Genomic DNA, 17,707 nt, shown 5'->3' on the forward strand with positions numbered 1-17,707 from the left:
GCTTTATATAGCCTCAAAATGAAACTACTAAAGACATTCCAACCAAGAGTTTAACTTCATACTTAATGGCCATAATTAACCATTATGTAATTGTAACCTAAAGTAAATTAAAAGTCTTAAAATACAATAATGAAATATAATAACTCTAAATTGTAACCCACCCAAGATTTATAACAATCAAACTTCATTCCTCTTCAATGTGGCATGAATTGCTTAATAATTTTGACAACATTTTCTTCCCATCTTCATTGAAGTATATTGTATGATTGATGTCTCTTGGTTCATATCAATTTGACTTGAAACTAGCATGAGATAAGAACAATAAATGAATGACATAAACACTTTGTTGAATTAGTCCTTTGATTTAAGTTGAATAATACATTAAGGAAAATCAATTTCGCTTCCTTCACCTAAGAGATCTTCGACTACGGTTAGCTATGGATGAACAACTCTTAAACTTGTTCCAATTTATCGCCAGACAAACTGGGCTGACTCAAATTCCCGAATCCGAGTTCTGCCATGTCTTGCTTTGCCATTAAATTCCTGCAAGTTCTCAATAAAATCTCATGAATAACCATACTCATACAGCCGAGCTGTGTTAGAGAAGAAATAACAAAGTTCAAACCAATGAGAAAAGAAACTGGATAGGTAGCACACACAAACTTCCACCAATAATTTTGGTAGCAGTATTCATAACAATATCAATCGAGTGTGTCCCCCTTATTTGCCGTAAGATAAGAGGAAAAGAAATGAATCATGCACTCTGTTTCCAGTTACTCTCCAGTTTGTGCTAGACCAATGTAACCAAAGTTGAACCAAAACCATTCAAAAGAACAAATTGCATCTCCAAAGGAATAGAATCACTGGAAGAGTAAATGTGAGATCCCACATCGGTTGGAGAGAGGAATGAAACATTCTTTACAAGGGTGTGAAAACTTCTCCCTAGTATACGCATGAGGCTGACGGCGATACGTACCGGGTCAAAGCGGACAATATCTACTAGCGGTAGGCTTGGACTATAAGGGTAGAATGATAGATTGACGAAGGATATAGAAGTTGGGAAAGGTTCATTCCTAGTTTTCAGGGCATATTTGTTAGTTGGCTTGTAGCTAAGCTAGACAAGGAAGGGAAAGTTGGCAGAGCCTCAGAAAGGCGGAACTTATAGCTACTTGCACCATGCACCTCTTTTTTTTCCTTTTTTGTTAGATCACAATGATAGCACTTGCTGTTCTACTGGAATTGGTATATGGATGTAGGTTGTTCTTATACATTCATTTATGCCACCATTTCAGCTAATAGTGGTGTATTGGTGTGTAAAACATCAGGATTGAAAGATAACAATAACCCAGGATCCCACAAACAAAAGTTTATGAATCTAGAATACAGAGAGCAAATCAACAGTTATTAATACAAAAACATAATATAGAAATTTCAACAGTCTTACTTTTCCATACGACATTGAAGGTATTTTTTTGATAAGTGCCTGCATTTTTCAGATTGGTGACCAGACGTTTTAAGACAATTGAGGTATTCTTTCTTCTCCTGCAATGAAGCCCATGCATCACAAAACAAGCAATGAACACAAAGAAACCTTCAAAAGAATTCCAAAAACCACATATCCTAGGTGAAAACAATAGTGCTCTGAAAAGAAATACCAGGTCGCAGAGGTGCATATGATCCAAAGGGAAGACTCCTTTTTCTGGGGGTACCGGTCTCAATCCTCTATTCCCCCCAAATGAACCACCTGCAAAGATCACAGTATCTCTCACCAAATCAATTTAGCTCAAACAGAAAATATAACCATTCTATGTAAGCTCGTTGTAATGATTATCTTCTTTTTCATCTCCAAAGCATTTGAAGCTTTTCATTAACTCCTCTTAGCAAATTATCCCTTCATTATATATCCACTAAAAAACAAAGAAGAAACAATATGAATTCCAGGTAATATCAATATTGCTCTCAAAGCTAAACACCGCTAAATAGTTCTTTCACAGATCACAAAACTTGTAATGAGACATTAACGCAATCGATGGCCATCATTGCCTGATATACAAAGCTATAGTAAAACAAAACAACTAAATCACAATTAGTCTGAACCCCAATAAGATTGAAAAGAATGACAACTATCAGTCATTTATGTAAAATTTAAAAATCCGGTGATCATGTTTAAGCAACTGATAAGCAAATGGAATAAAAACATGAATTTTCCCTTTCAAATCATGCTCTATAGTCATCAAGTAATTCAACTCTTTCTACATTGAAGACTAAGCTCAACTAAGAGACATGTAAAGCAAATGGAATAAAAACATCACAATCAACCCACAAATTGCTCAAACCCAACCCATTCACTGGGTTCAATCAATTGATAGAAACTCCTATTTAGAGTTGAGATTCCGCAAGCATATCCAACTATTTTCAAATCTTTTCATTTTTCCGAATAAGCTAGATGTCTGAAAAAGGCTAAAAATGCAGCTCCTTAAAGAACCAATCCCCGATCAGAACCGTATATATATTTTACCAGCAACAATCAAGAATCTTAACTCACTAAACCATTTGACATGATACAAATTCTCTAATCCCTCGCCTCTTCGAAACTAACATAAATTCACCCCAAAAAAAGAGAAAAATCATGCTCTCTCTCGCCCTCAGTATTAACAACGCATATGCTAGAGTACCTGCACTCATTGTGGAAACTCCTGATAGCTTGAAATAGAAAATTTCATAGGTCTTGTCTCATACAGACCGCGACGTCGCAAACAAGCTTGACGAATCACGGCGCCGGTGAGTAGCTAGTGATTCAAGAGAAACTTGTCTATGGCGGCATATAAAACGGTGCTTCGAAGGCAGCAATGGCCGCAAAATTGGTAATACAGATTAGTAACCTGGGCCGACGCGGACATTGAGAAAGCCCAATTAAGAAAGCCCAATTAAGAAAGCCCAATTAAGAAAGCCCAGCCCATTTTAAATTAACAAATTAAAATAATTTATTTTCTTAAAAATTATTTGAATTTGGATAGAAAGGGTATGTTGAAGGGAAAGATTGGACAATAAAATAAATAAAAGCTTTAAAAATAAAATTTAAAAAAATGAAGAAAAAAAGAAAACATCTTTTGGAAAAGTTAAGAGGACAAGACTTTTCGTAAAGAAAGTTTTATTTTATCACGAAATGGAATTTGGACCCTCCTCCACCATACCCTTCGTACCCTTTTTTACCCGTTAGATTCGTTCAACAAATTTGAATCTTTTAATCTCTTGAAATTTTTACGTGAGGTCAAAAATAATATTCTTCTAAATAGTGTTTCGTTCTCCTCCCAACCAATATGGGACATCACAGTAATCTTCATTAACTTTTGTCTTTTCCCAATAATTCGGATTCTAATTTCAAAAGAGAAATTTAATGATGGGATTTATTTGTGCATATAGATAAAACTATAAAGATTAGGCTTCTACTTTTTTAAAAAATAATAATAATAATAATTTTTTATTATTATAGTTTAACAATTATTGGAGCAAGAATTTAAAAAATAATTGGTATTTTATCCAATCAATCATTTTGTGATCACTGAAATTCGTAATATTAGTAATAATATATATATATATATATATATATATATATGACTTAAATAGTCAATTTTAAAAATGGTAATTTATAAGATATGGTCATGTTATTTAATTATTTTTTAAAAAAGAGTGAGATATTGTGTAAGTTTAATATTTAATTTGAAAAGTGAGTGTAAAATTGAGGTCAAGAATGGATTATTGGAACCAATTTTGTTTTAAAATTGAATATTTCCATTATAATTTTGGCAGCTAAAGGTGGGAGTGGTTGGAATTATTTTCTTTAACAACCTCAAAAAAGACAAACTATATAAAATAAATATATCCTCATTTTGACTTCTTGCACAACCCTACTAAAAAAAATCATTTTTTTTTTTTTAATGAAATAAACTTTTTTACTGCTAAAGTTATACTTATAATAATATCTTTAAAAAAAATCCTTTTTCATTAATATTTATAAAAATAAAAAATAAAAAAATATATTAATTTTAAAAGCAGTATTAAAATCCTTAATTTTTATTAAATTCTTATTTAAAACTATTAATGTTACTTTTTTTATTTATTTTTAAAACAAGAATAATTTATTAATTTTGGGTTAAAAGTAGTTGTAAATTTAACCTTTTGATTAAAAAAAATAAAAAATAAAAAAGAGAAAAATATTATATTATCCCAATATCTACAAGACTATAATTGAAAAAGAAAAAGGCTTCAAAAACCTTGTGCTATTCCTACAAACAGACAAGAACTAAAAAAAGTTGAAGTAAAAGGCTCATCTTTTTATTTATTTATTTATTTATTATTATTATTTTTTTTTTTTGAAACTTTACACATTTATTTCATGTTAATCCTTTCATATATATTGTTTTCAGTAATTAAGCCTTTAGATTTAAGTGTGTTATGTTTTAATCACAAAGTTTCATTATAAATCTTTTGGGTTTCTCTTTATTATGAGATCTCCACGTTCCATCTTTAACATAAGATTATGTANTTTTTTTTTTTTTTTTTTTTTTTGTCGACTAAAAGAATTTGTCATATCTACGGGATTTTCGTTCAAAACCATTTTCGAAAGCAACATAAAGATACTTTTTTAAAAGAAAAGGTGAAAATGAGTGTCAGAAAATGTAACCATTCAAACTAAACACCAGCGGACATTGTCTTGTTTGGACTTTTTGTCAATGTTTTTAAAACATGTCTCTAGAAAGAGGTTCAACACCCTTATTAAGAATTCTTCATTCTCTTTCTCAACTGATGTGGGATCTCACAATTCATCCCCCTTCGAGGCCCAACGTCTTTACTGACACTCGTTCCCCTCTCCAATCGATGTGGACAATTCATCCCCCTTCGAGGCCCAACGTCTTTACTGACACTCGTTCCCCTCTCCAATCGATGTGGGATCTCATAATCCACACCCTTCCAGGCCCAGCATCCTCATTGACACACTGTTCAGTGTTCATCTCCCTTCAGAGCTCAACATCCTCTTACCATCAAAGATTTTAAAATGCGTCTACTAGGGAGAGACTTTCACACCCATATAAAGATTGCTTCGTTCTCCTCCCAACCAATGTGAAATCTCACGTAAATTTTAATCATAATGCTTTTAACTCAAGTGATTAATTTAGTGTGCATTTAGAATGACGTTATAAACTTATTATGGATATCTAAATTTATTTAACTCAAATGAAAATTAATATCAAACGAAGCTATCGTTAACGTTAAAAGTACTTGAAACTGTTTCTTTCTCTCTTTTCTTCTTTCTTTTGAGTCGAGTCGGGTCGGGAAAGTGAGAGAAAGAAACTTAAAAGCCTCTAACTTTTGTGGCCTCCACTCATAACAAAGCATCCAAAAACAACAAGGAAAAAAATGATGCAAATTAAAGTTCCTTAACCCAAACCCTCTATTCAAAATCTTCCCCTCTCTCTCTCTCTCTCTCTCAACTTTCCTTCAACCTAAGCAAAGCAAAGCAAAGCAAAAGCAAGCCCTTTCTTATCTTCCTCCAAACTATTAGGCTCCAACTCTCATTTGACTTCAACTTTCATGCATACCTTAAACTTTGCCCAACAAAATCTTATAGCTTCTCGTTCTTCGTTCTTCGTTCTTCGTTCTTCGTTCTTCGTTCGCATAAGCTAAACAAATGATGGCTGGAAACCCTAATTGGTGGGGCATGTTTTCACCTTCCTTCTCTTCTTTTGCTGAACAGCCTCAATCATGGAGCCAACTTCTGTTGTATGTTCTTTATTTGGTTCATTTGTTTCTATATGTTCTTCAATATATGTAATCTTGTGATGTCTTCTTGGTGTTATCAGAGGAGAGGAAGAAAGGGTTTTGAACCAAACCCAGATGGGTCATTATCAACCAAAAAAGTTGGAGAATTGGGAGCACCAAATCTTGGATCATACCACCACCACCAATCCTTCACCACCTCCACCCCCTAACTTTGTTGATATTGTCAAACAAGAATTTTCCAACACCAACAAATTTCTTAACTTTTCTTCTCACAATACTAACTTCCCAGATCTCACCCACAATCAACCCGCCCATCACTTGCCCGAGGTGAGATTTAGTTGCAAGTCCTTCGAACAGTCGAACCACATCGCCCCTGTATCGGGTAGCGCATGTAAGAAGGCTAGAATTCATCCCCCATCTTCAAGCCAACCACCTCTAAAGGTAACATAAAACAACTGCAAAATTTCATCTTCGCATCTTTTTATATTCATGTTTAAAGTTCAAATTACGAAATAATAGGTGAGGAAGGAGAAACTCGTAGATCGAATAACCGCTCTTCACCAAATCGTTTCTCCATTCGGAAAGGTAAAATTATAAAATTATTCAATTCACCGACCTTACACAATGGTATGATATTATCTAAATTTTATTCCTTTCACCCCTGCCCTTTTGCCCTTTTTTGCAGACTGATACGGCGTCTGTGCTGTCAGAAGCAATTGGGTATATCAGATTTCTTCAGGGACAAATCGAGGTAATGCCATTTAAAAAATGCCATATATATGTGATTGTGGGTATCCTCGAAGTTAACTCCTTCTTGGGGTGGCAGGCACTTAGCTACCCATATCTGCGCAGTGCACCAAAGCATGTGAGGGACTCAGGAAGTGGTGTAAGTATCATACTCAAAGTGTTCATATTAATTTCATGCATTCATTAACATTCATTAAGAACATGAGTGGAGATTGTTTAGGAAGGAAGGGGGGTTAAAGTCGTAATCATGAAAGTCCAGTCTAAATGTAAAGCATCTGATAGACCATAAAGAAGAGAAATTAAAGGGGTGTAAAAAAAGAATAAGGTTCTCAGCTTTATACATTTTATATCTACTCATTATAAAGTAACCTCAAAAAAGTGTTGCTTTGGGGCTGCCTAATTGTTTTGGAATCCCAAAAAAAATATTATTTCAATTAAAAAAAAAAAAAAAACATTTCTCGTGTTTCAGTTTTGAGTATAATATTCTTTTGGTCGTCGTTCTGTTTGAAAATCTTATATTTTTACTTTAGTTTCTATTTCTTCGTGTGTTTCAAAATGTTTTAGGTACATATTATTCTCGAATTTTTAAAGACGATTCAATTTTAATTAAAAAAAAATACACCCATAAAACTCGATAACCCGACTAACTCGTACTAATCAACCTAAACCATAAAACTTGAGTTTAGGGTTTAGGGTTTAGGGTTGGATTGAGTTGGATTTTTTTCGGTTTGGGTTAGGTTGAATTTTTTAAAAATCGAAAAATTTGATTCTATTTGTGGGTTAACATTTTTTGATCGGGCCATTCCGATCAACTCGAAAGTAAGGTTAACTCAATTCTATTTTTAAAAAATTAAGAATATTTAATGTTAGTAACCGGTATTAGTGATGAGTTGACACTTGTAAATATTTGATGTAAGGATAAGTACAGGTCAACTCGATAATAGAGGGTTAGATTGTGTTGAGTTAGCTGAGTTGTGAGCTCTATTCAAATTGTTTGGATCGTTCGGTTGAATTGAGTTATGAACACTATTGTGGTTGCTTGAGCTACCGACCCAACGAACCCGAAATTTTAGTAATGAAATGGGTTTGATTTTCAGGGAGAAGAAATGAGAAGGGAAGAGAAGGCAGTGAAGGAGTTGAGGAGCAGAGGGCTGTGCTTGGTTCCAGTCTCATGCACACAACTGGTTGGAGGGGACAACAATGGAGCTGCTTACTGGGCTCCTGCTTATGGAAATGGGTTTTGATTTAATTTTAATTACAGCTCCTAATCATCAACAATTAAAGCTTTGGGAAATGGCTTAATTAGTATTAATATTATTATTATTATAATTAGTATAACATCATGACCAGTCACCCTTCTCAAAAGCCCTAAAAATGGCTGACTGCTCAAGATGCTATATATATATATATATATATATATATATATATATATATATATTCATATTGGCATTTAAATTAATCATAATGTTTTTATTGCCTAATTAATTTACTCTCCTACTCTTTTGAGCTGTAATCCACTACAAACCTTGTTATTAATTTCATAATTTCTAGTAGTGTTATGTGATGTATCAAAATACATTATTATATTATTCTCCTCTCTAAATTTGTATCATAGGTTATAGATTTGTTAGTTTATGAATAAATGAAGGAAAAATCGAGAAATTAATAGCGGGTATTGTTAATTTACATTCAAAAATAATTTTTAGAATGTTAAAGTATAATAAACAATGACTGTAACTATGAATTAATAACTCTAGAGTGGTAGTCGATGTACATGCAAGTTGTCGTTGGAATTGATCATTGGAGGTAGTCCCTAAAATTCCATAATGGTTGGAGAGGAGAACGAAACATTTCTTATAAGGGCGTGGATACCTTTTCCTAGTAGACACGTTTTTATAATCGTGTGGCTTATCACAATATGTAATGGGCCAAAGCGGACAATATTGACTAATGATTTTTTTTTTAAATTTAATTTGATTTGAGTATTTCTCATCTAAAGGCATTATAAATATTTTTTTTCAATATTAAATACTTGAAAAATTAAACTCATTTAATCATAAATTTAATATAAAATATCTTTTTTTTTTTAATAATTTATCCTAACGAACAAAAAGACCAAGCAAAAGGAAGGATGAGAAACAGAAGGAGAATCTATTTTTAGTAATTTATTTATTATTTTTTTTGGAGTTGTATTAATTTATTAGTCTAAACTGGATAAAATCTCGCGGCCATCGTTCTTGCTGCCCATTCAATAATCTTTCTTGTTCTGTTGCATTATGGAAATGGCGAATGAATGGAGTCGCACTGCTCTTCTTATCATCGACTTCCAGGTTTTTCTTGATTTTCTTCCTAATTTTTGCTCTTCAAATTCATGCTCAAAATCAACTTTCTTCCAATTCTTGGTTGCAGAGAGATTTCTTTGATGAACGATCTGTGTTTGCTGTACCAGGAGCCTACGCCATACTTCCAAGCGTGTATGATGCCCTAGAATGTGCAAGGAAGCGGGGCATGTTCGTCGTTTGGGTCCGTTTCTTCCTCTATCTGCTTTAATTTTGTTTTTTGGAATTGTAATCCCTACGAAAATCCCTAAAGCATTTCAACAATCAAGAAAATATTGTTTCTGGTAACTTTTCTGTCATAGATACAATAGTGGTTTCGGATTGCGAGAGATTATTCCCGTTCTTCTGAGATGCTTGTCAAGTTACTCTGATGTATGGAGAAATTGAACCCGAGAGCCCTGATTGTTAGTTGAGAAAATGTTTGATATAACGTTATATGGTAAGATATGAAAACTATTTGAAAGAATCTATAATTTCAACAATCTCCGTATACTATCATGTATAATTTCAACAATCGAACTAGAAAAGGGGAAAATGTTGTTTGTTGATGTGGATTCAGACCAAAGGTAGCTCTGCTCTCCAGTTAAGTAGTCAAAGCAGGCTGACCTAACCTTCAAGATAGGCTCACAAGACAAGTGTGGTGCTATGCCCAATGCTCGGATGCCTAATTTCTTAGATTGCAGAGGTTTTGAGCTTAGTTAGGATAGTTTGCATAACTGGTTAGTGGTATGAGTCCCTTCTATTTATATTTTTTCTCCTTCACTCGCGTGTTAGAGTCGTACGTTGAGTCACCTAGAATTAAAGAGAAGGGACACCTACCTCAACTTAGATGAGACCCAGCTTGATAGGCATGGTATTCCTCTTGGCTTGGCCTTGGGAGCCTGGCAAGCAATTCTTCCTTCAATGTGCCCGTGGGCTTTCGAGTCACCCCATAACATTGTTATTTGTGGGTCTTTTATTATGTTTATGTGTTGAGGATTGTTGGGAGGGAGTCCCACATTGGCTAATTTAGGGAATGATTATGAGTTTACAAGTAAGGAATACGTCTCCATTGGCATGAAACCTTTTGGGGAAGCCCAAAGCAAAACCATGTGAGCTTATGCTCAAAGTGAACAATATCATACCATTGTGGAAATCCGTGATTCTTAATATTATGCTGATTGTTGTACAAGTTGATTCTGATTATCACATGTTGCAGCATTGACTTTGTTAGTTAACTCTTATTATCCTTGAGTTTAATTGATTGCTGCTCATTACCCTGTTTGGTACTAATTGAAGAGTAAAGAGAGTGAATTCGTACTAGCAAATTGGTAATATGTTGAATTAGTCTGTTTTAATCCTAGGTTGTGCGAGAGCATGATCCTGAAGGACGTGATGTTGAACGCTTTCGACGCCATCTCTACGGCAGTGGAAAGCAGAATCCGGTATCAAAGGGAAGCATAGGGGCAGAGTTAATAGAAGGCTTTGAAATAAAAGAAGGAGAATACAAGTTGGTGAAAACCAGGTTCAGTGCCTTCTTTGATACTAACCTGCATTCCCTTCTGCAAGCGACGGGTATTACTGATTTGGTCATCTGTGGTAAGATTCAATATGTACACATCTCCTGTTACCGATCGAATAAGAATTCAAAGAATGGAATAAATGGTTGATGGCTGATACATATTCTAGGTGTTCAAACGCCAAACTGTATCAGACAGACTGTTTTCGATGCTATATCTTTGGATTACCATTCTATCACTGTTCTTTATGATGCAACAGCAGCTGCTTCAGTCCAAATCCATCATGGTATGTGAATTTTCTGATCTAAATCCCTTCTCTTTCCAAGAACAATACATGTCTATGATTTTGCTATTGAAATCTCTTTATATATATGACAATGAAAATGTTGTGAGGAGATGAAAAAGAAATACAGTGCTGATGAACTTTGTGAGATGAAATCAAATGAATGATGAGGGAATTTCTGAATTTTTTTTGTACCAGATAATATCACTGACATGGAGAATGTGGGAGTTGTGGTTGTACGAGTCGATCAATGGGACGGGTCTGTCGTTGAACCCCTACCTCCCCTACCTACCACGGGAAATGTAGTTAGTGCTGGTAAATGATCTCCTGCGATAAATAATGGTTCGATCTCAACCTGTGCAAGATTGGATGTATCGAAATAATCAAACACATCGTATTCCAGGTTATTGTCGTTTTTTTCTTCTTTTCTTTTGGAGAAAGTATGATCATGGTGATGGAATAAGTGAAGTACGTTTTTCATATTTTCATGTAAGAGTCTAGTTGAGTGATTTGAAGATTTCATGTAGGTTTCAACTCTTTATAAAAGCAACACTTTTTAAAGAACTTGTTTAAGCCTAAACATGTCTGCCTTCTTAAAGTAAGTTCCTTTGAAAATACTCTTCCCTCAGAGAACATAATTGACCGGTAGTCATGCATGCGCTATATCTCAGCGCTTGAGTTCGAACTCCACTAAATGCAAAAATGTTCATATAAAGAGAAATGTATTTTATTCTTAGTAGAGATGTAAAAAAGTCCGATAGACCCAAAAAAACCCGATCAACCCAATTTGTATGGTTTGGGTTGAGTTACAACTCATTTTCATGAGATTAGATTTAAATAAATGAAAATTTTTATGAATTTAGTTGGTTCGTCCTCTCTAAAAATTAAAAAAAAAAAAAAACAATAATACATTTTTAATCATTAAATTTTGTCCTAACATAAAGCTTTCAATATTTAAATTATATAAAATACGACATATTTTATAAAAAAAGAAAATTCAAAACTGGTATAAGTATTCACATTTAAATCTTCCATCTTTAGCACTAAAATTTCAAAATTCTCATAGAACAAGTGGGACAGCCCATTAGGTAGGAAGCATCTATTATGAAAAATTATTTAAAATATAGATATATAAAAAGATTATATATTAGTGTGACATTAAAATTTTAGACCCAAAATACAAGTACATTAGACCTACTACGACTTACTCACACAATAATTTGTGAGAAACAGTTCCTAAGACGTGGAATGGAAACAAATCATGTGCTTTATTCATCGTCCTCTTTTCTTTTCATTTACTTTTTAAACTTATTTATGAATTTAATTATATATTTAACCTAGGCTATTTAATTTTATCTTAAAAAAAAAAAATGAATATATCAAATACTTATTAGATATAAAATTGAATTTGATGTTTAATAAGATATTTATTAGGCTTAATACTGGCCTTATTATTTATTAGTTTATGAATATTTGGTATTAGTAATAAAAAAAAAAAAAAATCCAGCTGTGATGAAAGGTTGATAGATGGGTCGCAGTTAAAGGGTCAAATCAATCAGCCATTGGAAGTGGGCTCACGAGTGGTCGAAACAGTCCAACAAATATGTGGGCCTAGTGGGCCGCCAATCCTTGAAAAATCACCCATTTTTTTAAGTCAAACCAAAACTTTGACCATCTATTTTATTTTCTGAAAACGACGTCGGATTTTGGATATATGTCGGGAGACGAACAAAGACGCAACCTCTCCTCCGCCACGGAGACGCTCTCCCAATTATTACTTTATTAGTTAAATTTTAAATTTTTATATACATAATTTTTTAAAAAAAATATATGAATAAACATTTAATCTATCACCATTTCAAATTTAGATCACATTATATTAAAAATTATAACAATTAAATTCTATTTTTCTTAATTTGGTTAAATTATCAAATTAGTTTCTAAATTATAGACCTAAAAATAAAATTATTTCTAAGGGCTGAACTTTTAACTTAACAATTTTAATAAATAAAAAAAAAATCAAATTATTATTATTATTTATTTATTTATTTTTGGAAAGTGGTAATACAAAGAATGAGGGAAAAAAATTCCAAGAGGATAGAGGCATTGAAAGGGGGTAGGATGAACAGAAGAATTAAATTATTCAATAATGATTTGAATTGAAAATGACTTAAGGAAATAAAAAAAATAAATAAATAAAGGAAAAATATTAATTTAAAAAATGGAAAAGAAAATAAAGTTTGGGGTGTTTTTTTTAGTGTGGCCTAGTGTGTTCATATTCTCTAACCTCACTTTTTTTTAACTTTAAATTCAGATAATATTTGTTAAATATTTTATGGCCTACCCTTGAAATGACCCATCGAAACAACTTGGATTCACTTCTAATAATTCTCATTAGTTTTCTCTTAAATTATTACGTTCATATATTTTTCTATTTCGTTTAGTCGTATTCATTCCATTATTTGTCTTTTTGGATAAAGTATCGTGTCTCCTAAATAAAACATTTGTGCTTTCATGAACACATGAATTCATTCAATCAAGTTTCTTCGTTATTTTATGTATGAGCTTAAATTTTTCGTAACGAAATTATATGTATCGTTCTCTGATTGCATTTCTGATTCACCTCTGTATATGGGCTTCCTAGAATTGGTCTTAGATGGAGAAGATTCATTGATCATAGTGGAATAATTCGATACTAATCTTGACCATGATGTTGACCATATAGATACATAAGCAAAAGCGTATCTTTGACTTTCGTTAATGTTGTTTCAACGACGATTGACTTGACCCACGAGAGACCGACATATCATAGTTTGGATTGAGTATAGAGATGTAATGAAAATGATCTCGAAACTCATATTCATCCCGCCAAATATTTATTTATCTTTTTAACTATTTTGGTCTTCATTTTTTATTTTACATTAAATTCTCTTCTTGTAAAGTAAATGTTCATGCAGTCAATAATTTGATATAGGAAGTAGGAAGAATTCAATTCTCCTCTAGATTTATACAAATTAATTTTTTTATTTTTTTATCACCTATTTAAAAATAAAATTAAAAAAACAATAAAAATCCGAATAAAATGATTTATCAAATTTAATTATACTCTAATTTCAACTGGATTTACGTTGCATTCATTATGTCTCATACGTTCTTTAAACATCTATATCACATGTCGTATTCTTCTGTCCCTCAGATTCAATATTAAAAAAAAAAAAATTCAATATTAATTTATATTTCGTTCATTTACATATATGATATGAGAAGATGTGTACATGTCACTAGTCAACTTCTCCCTACCCAATAGTTATATGCAGTCAGCTATTCTTGTTGCATTTTCAATTTCTCAAATCTTGCTTTCAAAACTCTCTGCCCCGTTTCTAAAACTTTCTTCTTGAACCGGGGTTAAAGACTCGAGCATACGTCACTTGATCGTAGACGATGCAAGAACGAATAGACTTAATTCACTTGCTGCTGAGAAGTGAGTGTCACACAATCGCAAGTCCGCTGCGATTTAGTAAAAATGCAACATTAATCTATAATTGGTGTGTGTGTGAACTAAGTGTCTAAAGTCATACATAGTAACTCAAAGTCAAAGTCAATAAAAAACGGTCAAAGTTTGCATTAAATAGTCAAAGAAAAAGTTGGAAGAACAAAAAAAAAATTATTTAATGTGAATTTTTATAATTAGAGAAAAACAATTAAAAATTAAAAGAAAATCCAATTCCATTATTAGGAATTAAACATGAATTAACAAATAATTAAAGTACTAAACTTGAACCCACAAATGCCTTCAAACCCTAAAATCACATCAGCAATGTCATATCATGAATTGACTTTTTCTTTGTTTATTTTCTTCCTCAAATAAATTAAANAAAAAAAAAAAAAAAAAAAAAAAAAAAAAAAAAAAAAACTCCCCAAAATAGGGAAAAAGTGAAGAATTTTTTATTTTTTTTTCTCCATAAATTATTTATTCTCTGAAATCACAATCAAAATTATTAACATTTTTGAATATTATTTATTTAGACAACCATAAACAAACAAAACTTCCATTTCTACTGTCTTCTCTCTTTCTTTAATTAATTTCTAGCCATGAAAAATATTTCAAAACCATATAATAAAAATAAAAGCCAAATAAATGAATAAAAAATCATCTAACATTTTAAAAATCACGATTAAATAAATGATTTAAGACTTTATTGTACACAACTTTAAAGGGTTACGTGACTAAATTAATAATTCGACGCATTAAATATTAATTTTATACATTTAAGTCATAGTTCGAGAAATTAAATATTATTTATAATATAATTTATAATTAATGGCGAAAAAAGATTAAAAGCAATAATAGAGGAAGGGAATGTAGTAGAAAGAAACACTTTGGGATGTGTTGAGGGGGAGAAAAGGGAATATGAAAAGTCTTGGGAATATGGACATTTACACCCAAACAACTGCACCACATTCACACCCTCTAAACATAATAATAATTAGACTCCGTCACGATCTAATTGTTTTTAACTAACGATTAGACGTACCCTTTATAGACCTCTCATTAACTTAAAAGATTAATCCATATTTTTTATTATATTATAAAAAAAAGTTAGTATTCACAAATTTAAATATTTTTCCATAAATATTAATTAATTAGAATAGAGCATTTCTTATAAGGGTGTGGACATATCTCTTTAGTAAATACGTAACGGATGAGTACCAATCACGAAAGGGAGGAAGGCCTAAAGAGGACAGTATCTAGATGAGTATGAATCCCGAAATAAACGGAAGGTCTAACTAGATAAGTATCGATACCGAAAAGAAATTTGATGGGTTTGAGTTATTACCATTGTTAGAGATTTGAACATGAGAAGAGGAGGAGAGAGAAGAGGACATGAGTTAGGAAAAAGTGAACATCATGAATGGTAACTTGTAAACCCCAAATTTCCCATTTCTCAATTCCCAAGAAACTATTTTTGACTCCTTTGTTTGCCACCCACCACAAGAAACCTCTCTTTTACCCCTTCTAACAAAAATATTTACCTTCCCGTAAATATTGTTCTTTTCGAGCTTTCTCTTCTTGACTTTATCTCAAAGTTTTTAAAACGCTTTAGTTAGGGGAAGATTTTCACATCTTTATAAACAATGTTTCGTTCTCCTCTTCTATCCCTTTTTGGAGGCCAGCGTCTTCATTGGTTCTCCAATTGATGTGGGACCCTCCAATCAGTGTTTAACTTTTGTAATTTTGAGGAAATAATAACTAAAAAGTTATTAAATGAATTGAAAGTACTATCTATACCAATAAATTGCATGTTCTTTAATGTGACTCAACTACAGTAATTTCGTGGTTGGTTGAGTGAGGTTTACTTCAAACAAATTTATGTTTTGTGACTTCTTAGTAATTTTCTTAAAATGCATGTGAGTATCGACAAAACATTCTCGTTCGTTCGGGTTTACTCTTAGAAGAAAAAAGTAAGCACGTGTCAAACTAAATTACGTTAAAATTGACCCATTATTCAAACAATTAAAAGGATAAGAATTAAAATTAAAAATTTAGAATTTAAATGGAGAAAAATAGAAAGTTATAAATTATGGGTAATTTTAACCGGCCTACCTTTATAATATGAAAAAAAAAACACAAAAATTCAAGGCGTGGCTTTTTATTTTAATTTAATACAGTATTCCACGTAGGTCTACACTCTAGACTATAGGTTAAATAAAAACTATAATATATTTCTATCAAATATGAATACAATTTCCACACGCTAAAATAATTCTAATAAAATGGATTAAAACGCACTTTCTTTATTATTATTATTTTTTTCCTCTTCACGTGTAATTAATATATATATTCAATTTCAAAACTTCTTTTGTTCACTATAATTTTACTCCACCACTTTTTTTCTCCTTTTTTTTGGGAAATAAAGTATTTCATAATTGATTTTAAAAAAAAAAATAATAAATGTAACCATGAAATAATTATTTTTTAAAAGAATGAAATAGTATATAAAAACTATTAAAAAAATATATATTTGAAAAGAAAAAAAGGAAATTATATATATATATATATAAAAGCATGGGATGGGTCGGGAAAGTCAAGATTCACTTACGGTTCATTCATTCATAGCATCTGTCTAAGGACAGTGAAGAAATCGTTTATTTTTTTATTTTTTTATTTTTATTTTTATTTTCTCAAATTAATTATTAAAATATTATTATATATTTTGAAAGATACTTTTCCAATGGTGGCCCGTGATTGCAATGCAAGAAGGGCACGCAAAATATTGACACCGTGGACAGTGGACCATTTTAATTATTGTAAAGCCCACCGCACTATATCCCCCTCTTCTTACCCCAATATTATTATTATTATTTTTTTTATTATTATTACACCTCCCTTTATTTCCAACTTTTAACTTAAATTCTTCATTTCCGCTGTTTAAATTAAATTTTATCACTTTTTATTTATTTGTGAATTTCTAGACATAATTTAAATTCAAAATGTGTGGATTATATTGTCATGGCTAAGTTTAGGGCATAACTCTGATATCATGATTAGGAATCATGAATCTCGCTTTAGGCTTCCCAAAACGTCTCATGCCAATATCATTCCTTCTTATAAAGTCGTGTTCATTCCCTCTAATAGATTGGTAATTCTCAAATATCGAATAAAGGACTCCAAAAGAAAAGGAGTTGAGCCTCCTCGAAAGCATAGTAAAACATGACTAAGACTCCAAAGGAGTTGAGCCTCGATTTAGGGGAGATGTAATTTATTCGAGGGGAGGTGTCGGATGATGAAAGTCCCACCTCGGCTAATTTAGGGGATGATCATAAGTTTATAATCAAAGAATACTTTCTTGATTGGTGTGAGAGTTTTTGGGGAAGTCGAGCCAATGTGGGACTCTATCCCAACAATCCTCGATACAAGTTCGTAAGCGTGAACAATACAGTTAATAAATTAAAAATATTCTTAATTGGGAAAAATTAAGGAAAAAAAAGAAAAAAAAAAGTAAAAGTTGGTAATTGCAATAATTGATTAATTAAATAATAAAATAATAAATTAATCG

The 17,707-nt window shown here is 31.8% G+C and overlaps 3 protein-coding genes across 3 annotated transcripts; 2 read left to right on the forward strand and 1 right to left on the reverse strand.

Moving 5' to 3' along the window:
- Window positions 1–310: 310 nt before the first annotated feature.
- On the reverse strand, window positions 311–2,839 carry LOC111778315 (cytochrome c oxidase assembly protein COX19-like). The gene is made up of 4 exons (XM_023658057.1): window positions 2,676–2,839; window positions 1,656–1,744; window positions 1,445–1,542; window positions 311–543 (listed from the first exon to the last, which is right to left on the reverse strand). The coding sequence occupies exons 1-4, from the start codon at window positions 2,683–2,685 to the stop codon at window positions 453–455; spliced, it is 288 nt and encodes a 95-aa protein (XP_023513825.1). The 5' UTR covers window positions 2,686–2,839; the 3' UTR covers window positions 311–452.
- Window positions 2,840–5,394: 2,555 nt separating this feature from the next.
- LOC111779368 (transcription factor bHLH68-like) lies at window positions 5,395–7,866 on the forward strand. The gene is made up of 6 exons (XM_023659523.1): window positions 5,395–5,781; window positions 5,862–6,222; window positions 6,301–6,366; window positions 6,467–6,532; window positions 6,608–6,667; window positions 7,626–7,866. The coding sequence occupies exons 1-6, from the start codon at window positions 5,690–5,692 to the stop codon at window positions 7,770–7,772; spliced, it is 792 nt and encodes a 263-aa protein (XP_023515291.1). The 5' UTR covers window positions 5,395–5,689; the 3' UTR covers window positions 7,773–7,866.
- Window positions 7,867–8,721: 855 nt separating this feature from the next.
- LOC111779369 (probable inactive nicotinamidase At3g16190) lies at window positions 8,722–11,225 on the forward strand. The gene is made up of 5 exons (XM_023659524.1): window positions 8,722–8,858; window positions 8,938–9,051; window positions 10,211–10,445; window positions 10,536–10,652; window positions 10,848–11,225. The coding sequence occupies exons 1-5, from the start codon at window positions 8,805–8,807 to the stop codon at window positions 10,970–10,972; spliced, it is 645 nt and encodes a 214-aa protein (XP_023515292.1). The 5' UTR covers window positions 8,722–8,804; the 3' UTR covers window positions 10,973–11,225.
- Window positions 11,226–17,707: the final 6,482 nt, after the last annotated feature.

This window comes from Cucurbita pepo, chromosome LG17 (genome assembly GCF_002806865.2).
Source record: "Cucurbita pepo subsp. pepo cultivar mu-cu-16 chromosome LG17, ASM280686v2, whole genome shotgun sequence".
NCBI lineage: Eukaryota > Viridiplantae > Streptophyta > Magnoliopsida > Cucurbitales > Cucurbitaceae > Cucurbita > Cucurbita pepo.

Coding starts and splice junctions, on each gene's coding strand:
- LOC111779369 (XM_023659524.1), top strand. CDS start 8,805: ATGGAAATGGCGAATGAATGGAGTCGCACTGCTCTTCTTATCATCGAC. Junction 8,859..8,937: donor TTCTTATCATCGACTTCCAG/GTTTTTCTTGAT, acceptor TCTTGGTTGCAG/AGAGATTTCTTTGATGAACG. Junction 10,653..10,847: donor TTCAGTCCAAATCCATCATG/GTATGTGAATTT, acceptor TTTTTGTACCAG/ATAATATCACTGACATGGAG.
- LOC111779368 (XM_023659523.1), top strand. CDS start 5,690: ATGATGGCTGGAAACCCTAATTGGTGGGGCATGTTTTCACCTTCCTTC. Junction 5,782..5,861: donor TCATGGAGCCAACTTCTGTT/GTATGTTCTTTA, acceptor TGGTGTTATCAG/AGGAGAGGAAGAAAGGGTTT. Junction 6,668..7,625: donor TGAGGGACTCAGGAAGTGGT/GTAAGTATCATA, acceptor TTTGATTTTCAG/GGAGAAGAAATGAGAAGGGA.
- LOC111778315 (XM_023658057.1), bottom strand. Junction 1,543..1,655: donor ATATGCACCTCTGCGACCTG/GTATTTCTTTTC, acceptor GCTTCATTGCAG/GAGAAGAAAGAATACCTCAA. Junction 544..1,444: donor CTTCAATGTCGTATGGAAAA/GTAAGACTGTTG, acceptor GAGAACTTGCAG/GAATTTAATGGCAAAGCAAG.